Raw genomic sequence first — 20,984 nt, forward strand, 5'->3', positions numbered from 1 at the left:
GGCGGGTAACCGCTGCCGCCGCCGCTCTGTAAGAGGGCCTTGGCGGCTTGCGGGGACACGCAGCCCGCCTAGGGCCTGTGGCGGTGAGGGGCTGCCCCTGGGCAGGGCTCCTTCCCCTGCCCCCGGAAGGGCTTCCGCCGCGGCGGCCCAGCGGCCCGGGGCGAGGAAGCGGGCAACGAGCCGCGGCCACAACTCCACGTCCCGAGGGAGCTGTAGCTCTCCTAACAAGAGCTATACAGTGGGTGGAAGAAAATATTTTTTTTTTTTTTTTTAAAGTACGCGCTTGGCTTGTTTGCAGTGAAAGAAGTTAGCACTGGAGGTGTTGGGTTGTAGAAAAATGCCTTCAGATAAATCCTGATTATTGGGCCTCCTGGAAGCCTGCGCGCCCACCCCAGCAGCAGCCCCGGGCGCTCTGGGGTGCCACAGCTTTCCTTGTGGTTTAGCTCACAGGGCCGTGCCTGGAAGGGCAGCAGCTGCCCTGTCCTGGTGCTTTGGCCCAGCTTGGGAGGTCCCCAGGTCCTGCTGGCAAACCCAAGCGGTACCTGTCTGCTCCATAGAGCGCTGGCACTGCGCAGCCCTGCACAGAGATGGGTCGGCAGAGCATCTGCCCAGACTTGCTGCTGAAAGCAGTGCTGGGAAGGAGATGGAGGTGGTGGACACTGAGCCTCCTTCTTGGACTCTTGATGTTGCACTGTCTTCCAACAAGTTTGTCCTGTTGGAAAAAGGCAAACCTGATTGCCAACACTCTGTTGGTCACTATCTCATGGCTTCTTATCCCACATGGCCTGGAAACAGAGACTGCAGGCAGCTGATACTCCACTGAGCCCAGGTGAAGAGAAGCTGAACAAGAAATAAGTGATTTCCCCCCACCGCCCCCCTTCTCTCTGACATTTTTTATGACTGAGGTGCTGGTTCAAGTCTGGGAGAAAATGCTAAGCTTTTTCATTGCCTTTGTCATGGCATTGTCAGATCTCCAGCTGCCAGTCTGAGATGCGTTCAGGTGCTCTGTACCTTGTGGCTGTGACTGATGTCTCTCCCACAGCGGGGGGAAGATGTCGGTGGAATGACTGGCATTGTCCTGATCACAGTTCTTTGTGGACTCAGCTCAAGGATTTGTATCATGAACAAACTCTTTTTTTTAAATTTTTAAATTGTAGAGCCAGTGACATTTACACAGGTGTTATTTACAGAGTTTGTGCACGGCCAGCCTGACCAGATGAAAAGACATGAGAAGGATTTGCATGATATGGACCTCCCGGCGTCCCTTCTTCTAGCTGATGTGTTGCAGAGTCTGTTCCAAACATAGGACTCAGGCCTGGAACTTGCAGGCTTTAGGATAGCATCGTGTTGATTTTCCTTCTGCTGTTCCTGTAGTTGCCACTACAGTGCAGTAGGTATTGCTAGTTGCCCCTTTCTGCTCTGTGCAGTGTTGTTTTTAATTTTTTGAGGGAGAATTGCTGTATGATTTGGGAAGAAAAGTAGAAATGAGATGCTGGGGGCTGAATGGAGCATCCTGAGGAGAAGGTAGCTGGGTTTAGGAATGTTTTGCTTGTGTGAGAGCCGTTCCTAAATCATATTCCATCAGAAAGTGTGTTTCCAGAGAGAAGGGAAGTGGTGAAGGTCCGTCAGCAGATGGTAACCTCGCTGCCTGCAAGAGCACGCCATTTTTCTCCTTTTCCCACACAGTGATTTCCAGATGAGTTGTGGAACAGGCACAGATGCAGCTGGTGCCTTGTGGTTGCCCATCTGGTCTCTGGGCTGTCCCAGCACCCCTATCTGAACTGTTGTATTTCTGTGGGGAAACAACCAGCCTTTTGAAGTGAGAACTGATAGGCCAGCAGCTGAATGATGCCGATTCTTTATTTTTTTAGCAGAGATTAAGAGGGGTATCACTTAGGAGCCCAGGCAGCTTCAAAGCCCTGCTTTGCTGGTCACTGTAAGTGGACAAGAGAGACATTTTTTACCCTAAAAATCTTGCAATCGAAAAACCATAGAATCATCAAGGCAATGAAGATGGGACTGTGCTATGAAGTGCATGACAGAAGTGTACACTTGGCTCAGTAGCATCCATCCTGATCAGAGTGGAGCAAATTTTCATTGCCTGGTTCTCACCCAGCCCTTAGATAGTGATGAATTTGTGACACTGGGATCCTGGGAGTGCTCCCGTGTTCTGCTCAGGAGGAATGTGAAAGCTTTGGATGCTTCCTCCTTTACTGTTGGTCCTGGGAGGCAGCAGCTGCTGCTTTCTGGATCTGGGAATGATACAATGAGCCCACCAGACTACCTGGGCTCTGATCAAGAATAGCGAGGGGAGCCAGCCCCAAGAATGGGCCTCAACAGCCCTTGTAATGAGGGTAAAAAAAAGGCCATGTGAGATGCAGAGAAGGAAAGTAAGAACAAGGAGCAGAAGGTTGGGGTTGGTGGCACTGTTTGTCTCAATTTATCCCTGATTTAGCCCAGAATTTCAGCATTTCTGCTGTCTGTATAGAGAGCAGAGAGGTCTGAGGCTGTATCAGAGAGATATCTGCCATCCAGTCTATCAGTCTATGCTTTCTAGCACACTAGTTCCCAGAGGAGTCCCCAGCCTCTGCATAATGATGTTCACTGGCACAGTAATTTCTGCCCTGTCACATCAGGGCCCTGGGCAAAGGTAGGAACAGTGGGAAGGGCTGTAAGAGGAGGCAGTTTCTGAAGCTGGAGGCAGGATTCAAGATGGGGAGACAGAGGTGGAGCTGGCATGGGAACACACTGACCTCCAACACAATGGCTTCCAACAATGGCAGAGAAGAACTGCAGGTGAAGAGTTTGGGCAGAACACCAAAGGATAGTCCTCATGGAGAAACTCACCCTGCGAAAGATGCTGTGTTAGAAGTCATGAAAATAGTTGTCTGCCCAAAATGTAATGGGAGTGATCCTGATCTCTGAAATAAAGGTGAACTGAGCAAGCCTTGTGCATGTGCAAAGAAATTGGTTAGGATTTCACCTACAGAAGAGTGGTTTGCATTGGAGAGAAGCTTCTCTGTCTTTCTCCCATTTGGTTCAGCTTGTTAACTTTTCTTGTCACATAAGAGCCCCTCTGTCCTTTCCCATCCATATCTGATCATGAAGAACTTAACACAGAGCTCAGGCTACAGCTCACCACCTTGCTCTCACAGGGCCCCATCGCCAAAACTCTTTTTATCCTCCGTTCTCACAAAGTCTGATTTTTACCTTATTAAAGTTCAAAAACCTTAGTCCTTGGAAGTGCAAATGCTTCAGGTAGAGCCAGGTGATGAGGTAACGCCACCTTTGGAAAAACAGTTCTTCTGTTTAATCTGGACGTTTGGATCGCATAGCTTGCATACATGCATAGAGCCATTAGGTGAAGACTGTGAATGTTAGAATGCTGTTTTTACTCAGTGTAGCCTGAGCTTCAACCAGTCATGGTGTGATTTTGTCAGCTGGTTTGGGAAACCAGGGAAGGAACAACCAGGAACTTTCTACAGATGTCGAAAATGCCATCAGCCAGCTGATAGCCTGACTAGCAGCTCTCCCCATTATAGGCATCCTGCGTTAGCCTCATCCATGCTGTCAGGAGTTTAGGAGTGCGTGGCCAAATGTGCCATAGATGGAGTTATATTTCTAGATTTCTTGTGTAACTGGAAAGCTGAACTGGTTGGTGAGCTTGTATCATGACACTGGATACAGGCTACTTAGGGAACATGTGACTTGTTTAGCACTTGAGCCCTACAGCTTGAGGACGATGAGCAAGAATGCATCGTCTTAAGTAAAATAAAATTATTAACCCTCTAGGTTAAAGGCTACCCTGTTACTACAGAAAAAATTAAAAATAGGCACAGAACCCAGAAAGGACATTACTATTAATCTTTAGGAGTGATTGACTGTTATAAACATGAAATCAAGGTTTTCCCTTAGAACCATAAAAGCTATTTTAAAGATTCTTCAACTCCCCTTGGAGGGCTAACGTTTGATAATATACACACAGAGGAATGTGGCAACCAACAATAGCTGAAGCTGGTAGAAGAAAAATATGGCGAGGATATAGGTAAGATTAGAATACAGGATGCAGAAAGGTGAGGAGCTGAAGTGGCAGAAAAAGCATTTGCATAGAGCAGTAATGCAGTCTGTTAGCATACTAAGAAGCTTTCCTACAGAATTAGCCTCTTAATTCACTGCCAGTACCATTACTCGCTTGCCTTAATTTAGTGGCAAACAGGGAAGTGTGCATGAGAAAAAGTGTTTGCTTTTGCCACACTGCTTCACGTAATATTCCCAGTTCAACCTGAAAATGTGATGCTTGAGGCCCAGCTGAATTTTTTTGCTGCTTACGATTGTTCAAGACTAATAGCTCTAAAACAATCTGAAATTAGGAACTCTGAGAAGTGGAGTTACAAATTCAGAGATACTATGTGCTAGCTCTTCCCTGCGCTAGGCTGCTTCACAGAGGCTGTCCCTTCTCCTTCCTCCACTACACATAATGTGGGAGAGTCCTGTTGTCCCTCCAGCGGAAGGAAGGGAAGCCTGGTTTTCACTGCTCAAATTCCTCCTGGCTATTTAGATAGAAATCCTGTCCTAACAGCCCTTTGCTCATAGGAACAGCTGTAACTCCTGTGTGTGTAACCCCTGTGTGGGCAGGAATGTAACACCCTGAACAGAACTCTAACTTCTCTTCCTCACCCTACAGGAATGTAAAGATATTTGTGCTGTTACAGCTGTGGAATTCATGAAGAATAAACAAATGGTGCAAAAGAGAAGACAAGCTACAGCCACTGACCTTTCAGAAATATATATACACATACACAGCACGGAAGCAGGAAACATAACAAAACAAAATATACTTTATTAAAATTAAGCATGTTAGCACCTCAGTGTAACCTGGAGAAGCTGAACAGTCCAGCAGTTAACCAGTCCAGCAGGCCAAATGGCTGAACATCCTGAAGTGCATTCCAATGGTAGAAAAAGTACCACGACTGTTACGACACGCACATTCTCAAGAAGCTAGGACGCACAACCAGTCTCATTTGTGAGGAGGGATGTTGTGCTGCCTATTGTCTTGATGGGAGCCTATAGATCTGCTGGACCAATTACATATGTTAAATCAGATGGTGTAGCAGGTACCTGCCTTCCCTACAAAAAAAGAAAAATCAAACCAACCAACCAACCAAGAAAAAAAAAAATTGCTGCTTACTTGACTCGCAGGAAAATCAGTATACCATGGAGCTGAAGTGAAAAGCTACGTATCTAGACTGGAGCAAATAAATTAAAATGAAATAATGAGAAATACTTAGTACATGAATAGACCTGTAGTATCCTTACAGTCAACCATCCAACTCAGTACACACGTTAATAGAAAAATGACCCATGCATCACACAGCAGGCTGTGACAACCAATGCCTTTAGCTGAACGGGCTACAAGATCGATAAACCTGCAGCTACCAAATTGCGCTGTGCCCTTTTGTTCCGTTATACAGAGTACGAAACTTACAGTTGTAAAGCTACATTAGCCAGTGTTACAAAGATTACATTATTTTCAAACTAAAGATACTTTCTACATTTAGAAAATAACTTCTATAAAATTCAGTAAAACTGACATCCTGATCTACTGACTGCAACGCACTCTGATTACAGGAGAAAGCTCTCAGAGACCCAGAAGACACCTGGGCATTCCTCCCTTGAATGTAATTACGGGCACATCGTGGTGAACTGCCTTTTGTTTTCCACCTCCATCACTCCTGAAGCTGTACCCGCTAAGTACACATCGCCATATAGCTACTATGCAGGTGCACCAGATACCCTCCTCTTCCTCCTCCTCCTCCAAAGCGCCAGATACCAAAGTGGATGTATCTGCTCCACTGGCTAACCTGGAAGTACATATTCAAGCCAAATTAGTAGCCTTGCTGCCCTCACTCCAACCCTCTTTCCAGCCAACACTGATTTGGTTTCCTGTTCCTGAAAAGTAAGGGGACTAATGCTGGCTAGAAATAGAAACTACACAATCATTCCACATAATTTGTTACAATATTCTTAAAAATCTTGGTTTAGAACACGCAAACATGTTTCAGTAAGGTCTTGCCTAATGTACAGATTATTAGTCATGCCAACTAGTTTAGGATTAGACAGCAAGGGTTTGCAACCACTGCAGAGAAACTTGCTTCGCTTCTGTTTCATCCCAGTTCTCTGAAAGAAAGCCAAGGATTTAAATTCCAACGTGTTACAAAGCCTCCGTTTCATTAGAGAGAGTTCTTAAGCCAATGAGATAAACTACAGCTGTCAAATGCCACCGAGTTCTTTGTACCAGATTGTAATCCTTACTAGTGTTGAGAGCATCGAGACATCTGTAACAAATACGTATGTACTGCGAAGAAAGCAGAAACTACACAGTACAAGTACTACTTTAATCTGAGGATTCTTTCACGCTAGAAACAGCAGTCTTTTATGGCATCAGTAATTTACTGAAGAAACACATTACCCTGAGAGGGTTTCTAAAGCTTTCCTCGTGCCTCTGCTAAGCGAGGCCATGTGCGGCATCGTTGTTCGATCCTAGGAAGGGTACGGTGCCAACTGCGCTTCCCAACACGCCTTCTCCAGGGGGTAGTGTTGCCTCTACTTTATGTAACGCAGAGCAAGTTTACTTGCTGAAAACCGGTACCCTGCGTCTGCTTAGTGGTGACACGGGTCCCATCCACACTGAGAGAAGCGCTTTCTGCCACTGCTGGCATGGGGGGAGCGCTGCTAGGTCCGGCAGGGACAGGGTGCCAGCAGCACTAGCTCTGGGGTAACGTCGGATTGATAAAGGGGCTCAGCACTGAGCTGACAGTGGCCGCCCCATCTAGGCAGGGAAATCCAGTGGCACGGGCTGGCCCAGCGGTGGGCTGCTTTGATGGGGCAAGAGGGAGCGGGCAGCGCGAGCCAGGGGCCCCATCTCCGTTCTGTCCGGGAACCTGGCAGAGGGCGGCAGGGGCTCGGAGGTGCGGAGCCCTGGGCCAGGCCGGGCCCCGGCAGCCCTCAGAGGCCGTGGCGCTTGCGGGTGCCAGCGCTGGCGGCATGGAGCAGCCGGTCCTTCTCGCGAATCTCCTCACGGAGCTGGGCCTCGGCCAGGCGCAGGCGGCGGATGCTGCCCTTCATCTCCTTCATCTTCACCTCCAGCAGCGCAATGATGTCGCGCTGCTCATTCAACTTCCTCAGCAGCTCCTCCGACGTGGTGCCCGACGACAGCGAGTACGAGTGGTCCGGGGGGCCGCCCTCCACCGGGCCCTCCTCCCCCACCGCCGCCGGGAGCCTCCCGGGGCCGGGCCCAGCGGTCGCCCCGGACCCGAGCTCCACCTGCACCGTCAGGTCGATGGGCTTCACATCTTCGGCCGCGCCCCCTGCCGGGGCCTCGGTGGGGGCGGCAGCACCGGGGCCCTGGGCGGCGGTGGCAGCAGCAGCGGCGGCGGGGCGGGGGCGGCGGGCGGCCCGCTGCGCCTTGCGCTCGTTGACGCCGCGCAGCGGGAATATGGTGGGGACCCGCACCAGGTAGGACTTGCGGCCGCCCTGGAAGTGCTCGCTGCAGACGCGGTGGCCCGTGGTGGGCTGGAAGGTGCTGAAGCAGCCGCTGACGCCCGCCCGGGAGACGTTCTTCAGCCAGAGGCGCCGCAGCTCCTCGTCCTTGGGGAAGGTGTAGAAGTGCAGCGCCTTGTCGCGGTGCGAGTTGTTGTAGCAGCCCGGCACGCAGCAGGTGAAGCCCGGCATGGCGGGGCGGCCTCCCGAGCTGCCGGGGGGACCCCTGGGCAGCCCCGGCGGCGGGGAGAGCGGGCGCGGGGGGCCCCCGCGGAACTACAGATCCCACAAGGCCAACGGCGGCCTCTCGCCGCCCGCCAACGCCGCCCGCCGCGGCCGCACCGGAACTACGCGGACCACAATGCACCGCGGCGGCGGCACGGCGCCGGAACTACTCGCCCCACACTGCGCTGCGCCCCCGCCCCCGCCGCCCACCGCTCCCGGAGGCACCGCCCCGCCCCGCCCCGCCCTGATCTCGCGAGAGGTGGCACGGCCGGACGGCGCGGCCGTTACCCAGCGATGGCCGACAGGCCCCCTCGGGCCCGCCGCAGTGGCCACCTCACGGCGCGGGCAGCGGCCAAGGTGGCGGGCAGGGCCCGGCGGTTCCGCGGCGGGGGGGCCGCGGCGGGGCGCGGCCCTTGGGGCTAGCCGGCGGACGCTGCCTTGTTCTCGTTTGCCGTTAAACCGGGGCGTGGGCCCAAACCGCGCAGTTCGGTGCTCGCCCCGCAGCCAGGGCCCTTACCGCCCCGCGCCTCGGCTGGGCGGCTCCGTTGCGCAGTTTTGGGTTGCTTTAGGTTGGAGACTAGACGGGGCCGGAGGAGCCGTGAGGGGGGCGGCCGGGGGGCTGTGAGGGTTGGAGGGCCGTGAGGTGCAGCAGGGCCGGGGGCTGTGCTTTCAAGTCCCTCAGGCTTTTGCCTGAGTTGCTCACTGAAACCCGCCTCAACGATACACTGTTGTGAATTGTCTTCTGTCCAAAACCAAAGTGTGCAGTGCACGTGCATGATTTCTTTTTAGAAAGTGTATTTCGAAAATGTTTTGTGTTAGCTAGCTTAGATTTTTATTAGGAGACAGATGATGAATGCTTTTGATGTCAAGGTTGCTTTGTAATGATGGAAGGTACAAGTTTGGAACTATGTGTCTCTGTGATTTCTCTCTTCAGAACATACCTGGTTCAGGAAAGGACAAGAATTCTGGCAGAAGCACCTTGGTGAAGCAGAGACCAGCTGTGTTCCCTGATCTTGACAATGACACCCCACGGAATATGCTCAAGAGAATCATCCAGACCCGTAAGTACTGTTTTTCAGGAAAGCAGAGAACAGAAGGACAGTGTAATTAGAGGCACGTGCTGTTGTGAACTTCAGCTCAGGTCTGCTGTGGCTCGTGGAACCGCCGTGCTGCCGTTTGTCTGTACTGCTGGCTTTGTCACTGTACATGCCAGCCTTCCTGGGAGTTAGAACCCAAATAGTTTTTACCAAGTCAGTATTTTAACCGATTAGTAAATGTAAGTTACAAAATGTAGCGTAGATCTGACAGTCTGCTGCGTTTTGGCATTCTTGCTGGATTGAATTGTGGAAAGGAAATGTTTTCATTTGTTGGCAGAGCCACAAGTTTCACCTCTGGCACTTAGGATATCTAAACATGAAGAAACAGAAGGACCTGTATGGGAACTCCCAGCTAAGAGGATTTCCAACATGTAAGTACTTTTTTTAAATTTTCATTTTTACTTCCTGTTTTTTACACTACCAGGTACAGTGCAGTTCCTACAATGGGATTGGGGAGCAGGATTTCTCTACTGCTGTTTCAGTGATCAGAATTACATTCTGTCAGGTGGGATTTTCAAAAATAATTTTCCAGCTTTAAAAGTCACATAGGAATCACTGGGACTGAGGGACCAAATAGGAAATACTGCAAGTATTTGCTTGTCCCCTTTCTTAAATGCAGGCTTTTAATAAAATTGTTGTGGCAGAAGTGCTGATTAAAGTAAGGCTCCTGATGGAAGCATACTTTTCTTAGCTGTCTGTGACAGAGACTAAGACAGAAATTCTTGGATTTCCCCAAGGCTACAGGCCATGTACTGACAATGCAGGGGCATAAATGAGTGATGGCTGTGTTTTGTATTTAAAACACAGGCTGCTGCAGCTTTTCATGGTATTACTACTTCTTGGTTGTCCTTGTTTTGGGGTGCGTGGTTTAACTTCCTTCCTGTAGGGTAGCTCAGAGGTGAGGTTTGCCTGAGGCTCAGATGCTCTTATTTGTGTTTAGCGGCCATTAATATTTTATAGGCCTGACTGGACTGGAGAGGCTGAAGTGTGGTTCATTTACTTCCACTTCGTTATGAAATAGAAGGAAGTGGTAGGGCTTGTTTTTGTGTACTGCAAAATAGACTTCCAAATAATGTGATTTTATAGCTAAACCTTTTGCATTGACTGTAAGTAGCCTTAAACAGACCATATAAAATATTAAGCAAACTTCTGTCTTTCACATTTTTTTTAGTAGAGGAGTAGACATCTGAGTTTTCTGTTAAGTGGGGCGGCTTGTTTATTTGTGTGTTTTTTTAATTCAGACTAGATGAGTAATGTTATTTTAATTCTTTATTGATTTTTCTTTTTGTAGTTCTTGAAGGTTTTTGTGCTTCTCATCAACCTTTCTTAAATGAAAAGACAAGACGGTTGGGTCTTTGCAGGGTTTTATATTCCATACGTTAGCTAGCTGTAAACAGGTGTAGACTTGTTTCAAAACCTTCCTCACAGCCGCCTTTTAGTTGACGTGAACTTTCTTGAATTTGGGAAGTCACTGCTTTCCCTGGTTGTAATAGCATGTTCCAGGACAGATGTGAAAAAATGAGCAAATTTTTTTTTTTTTCCCCTTTCCCACTGCTTTACATTTGTTCCCCATTACAAGCCAGTTAATTCTAATGCTTAGGCTTACATTATACTCATGGTAAGAAACAAAACCTAGCTGCATTTGTGAGTAGTAAAAAACCTATTTTGTAAGGGGAAAAGACCTGTAAACAGGGAGTCCCTTACAGTTCTTGCTATCTTGAAGCCACCTTGTTTGTACCAAAAGGATACAGAATGCTGCATCTGCTGCATGCAGGTCCTGGCTGTTGGGAGGGACGCTCTGCTCTAGTTCTGTGGGACGTGGTGTGGCGTGCAGGCAGCAGCTTGCTGCCTGAATGTGACGTTGATTAGAGGGGATTCTTGGAAGTGCTCAGTGAGGGGAAAACAACTCAGAAACTCGCTTTCTGATACTGATCCCGGTGCCTGACTGGGGTATTATGTGCCTGTTCTATGTGCCAGTGCGCTTGGTGGTACGTAATGTTTCATGGTGATGATGACTTTATTTACATTGTAATGATTGGCAAGCCTAATAGCCCCTGTGTGCTGTTAGAAGGAGAGCTATGGATGGAGCTTCTTGGAAGTCCAAGCTTTTACTCTTAGTCTGACCTTTCTCAGCCCTGTTGTTCTGAATAACCACTCAAGTTTTGATTCTCTTTTGAGCATTTACTTTGATTTAGTAGGAGGGAATGACACACGTTCTTGCTTTGCTGAGCTAATCACGGATTAGTTCCTTACTTCTGCTGCAGCAAGGTCAAATAATTTTAATTTGCTTTTCAGTGATGTTACAGGGACCTTTCAAAGGTAGCTAAGGAATAATGCTGTCCTTTGTTAAAGGCTTGCTTTGTATTGGTAGGGGGGAAATGCAACTGCCAGACCTTGTTCCTGAGGATGCATCTATTGCCACATTCCGTATGACTAAGAAGAGAAGGAAAATCAGCGTTTCTGAATTTGAGAGAGCAGCAGATGAACGGCTTCCCCAGAACCAAGGCAAGGCTGCAGTAAAAAATCACCTTGTTCAGCTCTGTGTTTGCTGTCAACTAATTTTCATCTGCTGCAGTTTAGTTCTTAGTAGCTTCTCAGCTGGGCAGTTGCATGTTTGGAAGTAAGATTGCACTGTTTTTTGTGAAGGCGTTAGCGGAGGAGGTAAAAGCTCCTCCTATCAAATTAAAATAAGCCTTTTTGAGCCAAGTTACAGGCTCTCCCTTAACCGTATATACCTTCTGGAATATTTTTGCAACTTGATACTCTTTGAGTTTTGGAGTGTCTCCAAAAGAAGCAATCTCTGTCTTCCCCTCAATCGCAGAAACTTGAAAATACAACAGGCTGCATACTTTTCATTGCAATTATATCAAATAAGTTATAAAGTTCTTGCTTGAGGAAAAAAGTGTCTTGCAGTTTTATGAAAGGAATAATGTAGTATTGCAGTAAGTCTTCCCTTTAAACATAAATTTGCAAATTTGGTAAATACAACTTTCATTTTAGTTGCAGTTTAACAGAGGCAGTTAAAACACCTCACCTTGGTTTCCATATCCTATTGGCAGTAGCAACTGGAGTACATTTCAAGGGTGGGATTCAGCTCCAGATTACACACACCAGTACCTCAGCTCCGAGTTATAGATGCTCTGGGTCTGTGTGTACGTGCAACTGAAGTCCTGCTGAAGTTCAGGGGTGATCTAGTTGGTGGAGTATGGAGGGCGATTCAGCTCACCCTAAAGCAGATGCCTACATTGGATTAATTGTGCTTGACTAATGGGAATATAGACAGCTGTGTTCGGATGGTTTAATCTGGAGTTGGATCCCACCTGGCCTCACTTCTGGTCAAGAAATCAACTTGTCTTTTTTTTAGCCTGGTACCCAATCTGAATATCTTCTGATAAGCTGCGGGCAGCTCTGCAAAACCAGAAGGTGCATGCTCTAGTATTTTCTAATATGAGCATGATTATGTCCCTGCTCTCCAGATCTGCTTTTGGATTTTTGCGATTTTGTGAGTAAGCAAGGTTTGAGTTCCAGTTTCACCAACAGTCTGTGGAGCAATTATCTGTACTTCTAAAGCTTCCAGATGCTTTAATGTTTGACTTGGATTGCTGAAGGGTGGTTGTGACTGAGGCCCTAGTCTAGCATCTTGCTATTAACGTGGTAAGATTAGTATTACTGAGTATGAGGGCATGTACCATATCAAATTTTCTTCGAAATAACTGTTTTATTACCCTTTCAGAAATCGCTTATTAGAATTCTAATATGCAGTTCTGAAACACAGACAAGCAATTGCAAAGCAAACCTGTCACCTTAATTTTGTTCTCACCAAAATGTTACTTTTGAGGATTGTAGTATAACTGATTCTAGAAAGAGGAAGATACATTGAGGTATTGTTGTCGCCTGCTGTGTAGAGGGTAAGTTCTCAGCTAATGCGTCACCAACTTTTTCTAGCTCGGTCAACGCTGGACAGCAGCACCGCTTTGGCTCGGTGAGTTTGAACTAAAACGTCTTAAATTCTTGCTGTCCTAACTATAGATGCCTTGATTCATCACCTCTGTAGTGTGAAGAACCCAGATACCTAGGTTCAGGATAAAGACTTGTGTTATTACGAACGCAATCGTCTCCCACTCTGGTGATGGAATTTGAAGATGTTAAACCTTGTGGTTTTCAGAAAATGTGGCTCTGTATGCCCAGTTTGGTCTAGCTGGTATCGCTACTGTTGCTCCTCTTTACTTACTAGGATTGTTCTCTTTTTCCTTTCATTCTAATGTTTCCAGCAATAAATCAGTACACAATATACCTTAGACTATTACCTCTGCCTGTTATTTGACCCATCACATCAGTTGCATCTACACAGTCTTTAGTCCAACTTTCTTGGACTTTAAAAGTTTTTTAGCAAGTCAAAGAACTTATTTTCCTGTGTTGCCTGTATAATTTGCTATTGATCTTAGCCATGGTGAGCAATTTATTTCACCTTTCTTACTGCAGCCCTTGCCTGCAGTGCCAAGCAAGGTGATTTATAGGGCTGCGTTCTGTACTTCCTATCCCTGAATCCTTTGAACCCCCTTTTTTGATCAGACTGCCTAGGGAGAGTGACAGGAGGTAGCTGAGCATGGCCAGTCTCTTTAGGATGCAAAATACATACAATGAGATACATTTTTTCCTGTACTTTGCCTGTTGCTGTCTTAGCTCCCATCTCAAAGAAGTTAACAGGGTGTTGGTAGCTGTACTTTGCTGTGAATACTGATACTAAGCAGCTTCTTAGACTTGTTCTGAAGTCCTCCTACCACCCTGCTGTCATCTAGAGGATGTCTTTACTCTGAAATGTTTTATTTTCCTTTTTCTTTTTTTGCTATTTAAAATGTTTAAAATTTCTGAACCTTTTGACAGATATTGTTGCAGCACTCTTGAGGTAGGAGGCTATAAAATGTCTGTTTCCTGATCTCTGTTATACATATCCTGATGTTAGGTGGTATCATGAAATTAAACTATTTGTTTAAAGTAGACTGGCATGCATTCTTCAAAGGTATTTTTGGGAAATTCCTCCTAGTGAAGGGATTTGTGAAATGTCTGTTAGTGGCACTGTGTCTGTAATTTGAGGGTAAAAGAGGAGTGTGTAAGTTCGGAAAATCATTTCTTTCCTTCTCTTTTTTCACAGGTCTCTTAGCATGTCTCTTGGTACCGTGATCCCACCAGACACTGTTGAAAAGAGAGGCTTGCTCCGGAGGCCAAAAAATCGCAGAGCTATTGACATAGAAGCTTTTGAAGGTGGAGTGGAACAGAACATGCTGAAAAGAAAAGGTTTCTTTTGTGTTACTACCTGTTTTGGGAGGGTGGGCCTTATATAAGGTGGCTTTTAGAAGTAGTGGTCTGTATTGTACGATTTGAATGCTACTAGCACGTTCACAGAAGTCCAGTGTAATTTGGGATGCAAGATTAGAATGAGGTTCTGCATCTGTGGTTGCTTTGATTCTATGCACTTAAATGTGCGCCCTACCCAGTTTGGTGATTTATACTACAGGAATCGTTTGGGATGGTGTTCATAACTGGGTATGGGGGAGATGGTTTGTAGAGAAAGTTAGGGGCACCGAAGTGTGGTGATACGGTTTCAGTGTTTGATCTCTGGAGGAAGAATAAAATTTGGTTGAATTATGCAAGTCCTGGTAATAAATGTGTGTCCCTGTGGCCTTGAACAGTTTTTCACATAGAATTTGTTTTAAAACTTCCTAAACAGCACAGAAGTATCTTGTGGACTCACAAACAGCATCTGAGATTCAAACCACCGTGCTGACCAGTGACGTGGAAATCATGCTGAGTAACACAGAGCTCTTTGTTCAGCCTCAGTTTGATGATCAGAGCCAAAATAAGCTTTCTGTTCTTGAACCACAGCTATTGAATTCAAAAACTTCAGCACAGAGAAGCAAGATTTCTGATGCTGCTCAAGAGGAAACAAGGCTGGTGGGCACAGATACAAGAAGGACACCAAGAAATTCTGAGAACTTAATCCTTGATCATGAGCATGCTGGCAGAATGACTCCTCTTTCTCCAGGAACACCTGCAAACCAGCAAGAAGATAAGCACAGTCATTCCCAGCAGAGTAACCCAATGAAACAGCTTTCTGTTTCAGAAGAGGTGGCAGTTGGCAGTGAGTACTATGGGTTAGGGCTTGGGGCTTAGCAGGTATTACCTGAAATCACAGAAGGGTTGAGGTAAGAAAGGACCTTGGGAGGCCATCTTCTCCAGCCCCTCTGCTCAAGCAGGGCCACCTGGAGCAGATTCCCCAGGGCTGCATCCAGGCAGCTTTTACGTGTCTCCAAGGATGGAGACTGCAAACCCTGGGCCACCTTTGCCAGTGCTCAGTCACCCTCACAGTGAAAAGAGTTTCCTTATGTTCAGACAGAGCCTCCTGTCTTCTAGTCTGTGCCCGTTGCCTCTTCTCCTGGCACTGGACACCACTAAAAGAGCCTGGCTCCATCTGCTTGACACCCTTCCCCCAGGTACCTGCCTATATTGGTGAGATCTTCCCTGAGCCTTCTCTTCTCCGGGCTGAACAGTCTGGCTCCTTCAGCCTTTCCTCCTATGAGAGGTGCTCCAGTCCCTTAAGTTTCTCATGGCCCTTTGCTGGACACTCTCCAGTACGTCCATCTCTCTCTTGTACTGGGGAGCCCAGAAGTGGACGCCGTAAATTGGTCACAAATATGGTGAGATAAGGAGATAAAATGTAGGAATTGTTGACAGTTTGGAGTGTCAGGAGGTTACTAATCTAAACTTTTACCCTGATACGGTCATTTATATTTCACAGCTAACTGCCTTGTTGCCTCCAGGGCTTTAAAAATCCCTTGGACAGAGTTAATCACGTCCCTGGTCACTGTAGCAATGCTTTGCAAGCCCTGTCACTTGCCAGTTTTTCTCAGGTGCCTGGTATCTCTCTTCTGCATTTATTTCCCTGTAAATAGGATCACATTTTCTTCATATTGCATAGACCAGGTCCCGAGGCACAGTTGTAACCCTAAAATTTTCTGCTTAGTGACCTGAGGCGGCTAGCCAGGATAGGATCTGCTGTAGTAAATAGCTTCATGCAGTTCTTATATCAAAACTCCCAATGCTTGCCATGAAGTATGAACAACTACTGTTTCTTTTTCATTCAGGATTTTATATGATCCTATGTCAGAAGGGCCACAGAAACTGTATTTAAAGAATGGTTGGTGTATTCAGTACTGCTCAGGTCAGGAGAAGAGTTCTTGCTGTAGAAAGCTTTGAAATTAATTAAAGCCTGGTGGACTGTTGCACCATACTCTGCTTCTAGAGTGTTGTCTGTGGCAAGCTTGGTGGGAACAGTTGTTTGGAAAGGATAAGGGAAGAGATCAACAGAAAAAGATTAGTCCTCTTCTGACAAGTCCTCTCCAGAGCTGCTCTTTGCCGTCCAGAAGTTGAAGTAAATGTTTGGGATCCTCAGTCACTCTAAAGCCTGAGAGATCTTTCAGCCTATCTTTGAAGGAAGTTGTGTCCCATATAACTGAAGACCTAGATGTAAGCAATACAGAAGAAGAGGTGGCTAATGCAATGAACAAAGCGTAACAGGAGGGGATTTTCAGAGAGGGTAAGAAGTGCTTTCCGTGTTGCAAGGGAAAAGTATGGTAAAAGCTCTGCATGGATGCTGAGGGTGGCAGGTGTTACCCAGTCATTACATAAAGCTTTGGGTATATGTGGACAAAAGTTGCGTGTTTTGTTGAATTTCACTTTCTAGACTCCAGTTTAGGATCCTTTTTAAGTCTTTCCCAGTGTTCCTTTGACAGTGTCCGGAAATGAGAAGACCATTGTCATGCAGTTTAACTTGCCTGGGGCTTAACTATGTCTAAAGCTTCGTATGAATTACCTTATGTCAGTATGGAAACTGAACACACTGTAGCACCAACAGTTTTGTTATTAGAATTTGAAACTGAATACTTGCAGTGCCCATAAGTAATTGCTTGCACATACCAGGTGTATCAGCAAAATTAGTTATGTTTTTTTATTATGAAGATACAGCCTTTTGTTCTAAACAGTTCTTTGAGAGTAGTTCATTAAGGCAGCAGATATTCTTCAGTTCTAAATTTACAGTTGTGTAAGCTTGGCATCCTGTAATCTTTCTTGAATCTGTTGTCCTGTTACAGTTTTACTTGGGTGCACCTGTGGAGTTTAAATGGGCTGTGACTCTTGAGACTGATGAAAGTCACCTCAGTATTGTTAGTTCTGTGAACACCAGCTCAGAGCTTGGGGGGGATGGTCAGGAAAGCAAGTAACATGTAAAAATTCTTATGAAAGGAAGATGATGAAACGTCACCGTGCCACTGCTGAAATAATTGTCATGCTCACCTTTCGAATACTGCAAGCAGTTCTAACCTCTCCATCTCTAAATAGATTTAACAGAACTGGAGAAAGAAGGTGCAGAGAAAAACAGTTTTACCATTAGCAATAATCAAATATGTGGAGTAGTGTCTGCAGTCTTGGATAACTAAAGCTAAGAACTGCTCAGCCCGGAAAAAGGACAGTGGTAGTGAAATACAAGAGGTTTAAAAAGAAAAGCCATGGGCAGCATTGAAGGAGATGATTCAGCCAAGCAGCTTCCTGGTCTGTCAGCGCAGAAATTCGAGAGGAGCAACTGGCACTAAAGGCTGGCAGGTTATACCAAACTACAGGAGGTATTGCTACTAGCAACAAGTAAAGAAATCGGTAAAAATCATGCTTGAATGTAACAGTGGAGTACCAGATGCTACTGATGGAGTACTGGATCCCAGCAGTGATGCAGTATTGTGGGAGAAGCACTGGTGCCTGTCTGCCTTAGGCAGACTTAGTGTTGAGTTGAGCTTTTGTCTTCCCCTCACAAAGCTAGTTAATATTTCATGTAACTAGGCAAGATACTGCCCTGCATTGGTGTAGCGAGCCCTATGTTCTGGTTAGTGAGATTGGTATTACTGATCTTTTGCACCACCTTTGGCCAGACTTCCTTGTCCCCTTCACTGGGGCTTGGGGCTTGCAAGACTTTGACACTTGTACTTTTGAGTGTGAAAACTCCCAGTCACTGGAGGGGGTGGTAAAAATCCACTTTTACAGCTTCTGGTTCTGGATTCAGCCAAGATTTCCAAACCTGTCAGCAAGCAACAGTACTATGAGAGTTCCCAGTAAGATTTCTCCAAATAATTACCTGTGTGGGTTTCTGCTGGAATTGAGCTACATGGTAACAGACATGCAGACTATAGACTTAGTACGCAGGGAAAAGGAGTACTAAAGTACTCTTCAGTAAGTAGCTACTTTGGTAGCTGAAGTCATCTAAAGACATGCAAATTGTGTATCCATTTATTTCTCCTCATTCTTCCTGCCAGAGGCTTGTCTGGGATGGCTAAAACCACTGCTGGGCGCTCTCGTCTTTATACTGCAGTGTATCTCTGCATGGTTTATTCAGAAAGGCTGAATAAAATGGTTTATTCAGAAAAGCCGAGGAAATGGGGAGGAGAAGCTGAGCACAAACTCAGCATATTGCTAGACCTAAAGGAAAAGAAATTGCTCTTTTGCACAATTGCCAAGAGTGAGAATAGATGTAGAGATGACGGATCTGGAGAAGCTCTGCTTACTGAAAAGTAAAATTCCTGCGCTGGGATCTAATGTGCACGCTAGTTAGGTGGCTGTAGAGTAGATGCTGGAGAAGTTGTTCATTTCTTAGCTGTAAACTTTTGGGAACTGCATCTGCTTCCCTTATAGCTTATGGTTGTCGCCATTTGCTTATCATGAGTCAGTTTCAACGTCTTTTAAACTGTATGCAGGTGGTTGATTGAGAGGGTTTTTTTATAGCTAAGGTCGATGATAGAATTTCCTATTTTAGCTGCAGAGCATCATGCAAATGCTGGATATTCTGAAGATTTGGAGAAGACACTGAGGGAGAAAGGAGAATTGCAGATAACTGTGGCACAGGATGCCAGAGCTGAACCAGAAGTGTCCTCTTCAGAAGAAGGGGGAATAGCAGAAGGCAGTGTTGAACACCCAGGCTCTCCCAAAGCTGGTGAGGACAACCTCTAATACTACAGAGTGTCTCTAATGCCAGAGGCCTCTCAAGCTGCATTATTGGCATCAGTGCTGGGAGAGGGACTTGTTAACTCTCTTTGCATTCTGGAATCTGGGCTAAATACTGGGAAAACAGACTAAATTTGGCATATTAAGCTGAAAGGACTGTGTTCTGTGCAAACGGAAACTAAAATTGCATTGGCAGTAGTGTTTAGAAATATATAATTGCAGAAGGCATCTTTAATTAAAATTTAGTAATGGAAGTTCTAGAATCAAATCAGTTTTAGCAGTTGATAAAATATTGGCCAATTTTATCAATTGATAAAATTGGAGACCCTCTGATTATGTTGGCGAGTTGGCATCTCTTAAGTTACTTTTCCTGAATTGCTAGGTCTTCTGTGTTCAACATGCTGCATAAGGCTTTGGTAAGACTTCTTTTGAGATAAAAATACTTATGAAAGGAAGTTCATTTAAAAGGAGCTCAGATAAACATTTTACTCAAACTTCCTGGGCTTCTACCAAGTGCTTTTTTTTTTTTTTTTTTTTTTTTTTTGTGGGACCTCTGCATGCCTAGATGTAACAGAGGGAAAAGTTGAGAAGTCATCAGTACTTTAGTTTATCTGGCTTAGTGTATGGACACCCTAATCCTTGGAGACAGGAATATGATAAGTGGCAATGTTGCCAGGAATGGAAAGATGGTTTTTTTTCTTATGAGTGCTCTGAAACTTTGGCTGTGATACTTGTTTCAGTGATGTGTCTGTCCTGTTTTGGAAATCTAGAACATGAGATCACCAAAAGTGTTGGAGGTGAAAGTCTGGACAGGCATTCCCACACTTCCTCCTCTGAAAAATCTGGGATGAAGTTATTGAAGGAAGCTGTTGAACAAGCAGATGAGCTAGAGGACCAGGCTATCAAGATAGAATTGGATGGTATGGAAGAAGGGCCCACTGAGGATGAAGCTGAAGACCCTGAGAGTGAAGGTAAGAAAACTATTGCAGAAGTAGCAGAAAGCAGTTGGAGAAATTTTTCCCTGTTACATCTTGATTGAGGAACAATGTAGGTTAATAATGTTGTTAACTATTTAGTATGTCAGTGGAGGGGAAGCTGTTGGCTGCACTTCCTAGGGCCAGATTCTTACTGGCTCATCAGGTGCTTCAGGGACCTAGATCATCTCATACTTTTGAGGTGAAGGTAATGGAAGCACACAAATAGGCAAAACTGTTTTTACGCAGTGACATAGGGATATCCTTCATTTTATTCTTCCTTCCTGCTTGACTTCTAACTTCATGCAGACTTTTTAATGTCTTAACGTTTAACTTCTCTTTACACAGCCATGTATATGACTCCAGACTTGAAACCTAATTTAGAACCCCTATTTTGTAGTTACAAACTTAACTTCCCAGTTAACCAAAAGCATAGGCTGGTTTTCCAGAAAGCCAGGAGGAAGTGTCTGTTTCTGAACAGGTCTTCAGATGCTGGATCAGTCTGCTCTGTTTCCCCAAGAGTGCTTAAGCCTTTTGGAAGAATGTATACATCAGACTGAGTTCTCTTTGATCAAGGCCACATTTGAGAATGCTCGGAGTGTGTTTTAGTGGCGTCTTTTGGGTCTGATCTTAACAGTTCTGTGACGTACGATACACCCTGAAATAAAAAGGTGAACTAAGGGCATCCTAAAAGAATCCCGTTGCCAGGATTTGAGGCTTTGTGGGGAAATTCACCTGTAGTGAAAACACCAATGCCTGTATGTATTTCTGCAGTGTGGAAGGGCGAAAGGTGACACATGATCTGGTACACTTTTGCCATGAGGAAATTTGTAGGTGTTCTTATAGTGTCAACAGTAGTGTGTCAGTGTGCTTATCTTTACCACAGCTGTATGAAGAAGAAATGGAAAGATGTTGATGAAGAGATCTCTGCTGATAGGGTAGAGCAGTAAGAGTAGCATCTCACAGGTCTTGTTGGACAAAGAGAAGAAGAAAAAGCTGGAAGATGAGAAATTATGCACTCTTCATAAGTCATAAAACTTATCTCAGAAACCTCAGCATAACTAATCTCTTCCCCTGCATCATGCTCCCAGTTCCTCCAGTGCACAGA

General features: G+C 45.8%; 1 protein-coding gene across 8 annotated transcripts in view; it reads left to right on the forward strand.

Moving 5' to 3' along the window:
• Positions 1 to 177: 177 nt before the first annotated feature.
• CENPT (centromere protein T) overlaps positions 178 to 20,984 on the forward strand; it is a 29,506-nt gene continuing 8,699 nt past the window's right edge. For 2 of the 8 annotated variants that reach the window (XM_037408974.1, XM_037408978.1), the window contains exons 1-9: positions 4,685 to 7,515; positions 8,699 to 8,825; positions 9,139 to 9,232; positions 11,233 to 11,366; positions 12,807 to 12,843; positions 14,014 to 14,156; positions 14,590 to 15,000; positions 18,715 to 18,891; positions 19,673 to 19,873. In XM_037408974.1, coding sequence (XP_037264871.1) covers positions 7,045 to 7,515; positions 8,699 to 8,825; positions 9,139 to 9,232; positions 11,233 to 11,366; positions 12,807 to 12,843; positions 14,014 to 14,156; positions 14,590 to 15,000; positions 18,715 to 18,891; positions 19,673 to 19,873 — 1,795 coding nt within the window. In that variant the 5' untranslated portion in view covers positions 4,685 to 7,044. The other 6 variants (XM_037408973.1, XM_037408977.1, XM_037408975.1 and 3 more) reach the window with 6 other exon arrangements.

The sequence above is a fragment of the Falco rusticolus genome, chromosome 15, assembly GCF_015220075.1.
Source record: "Falco rusticolus isolate bFalRus1 chromosome 15, bFalRus1.pri, whole genome shotgun sequence".
In the NCBI taxonomy this organism is placed as follows: Eukaryota; Metazoa; Chordata; class Aves; order Falconiformes; family Falconidae; genus Falco; species Falco rusticolus.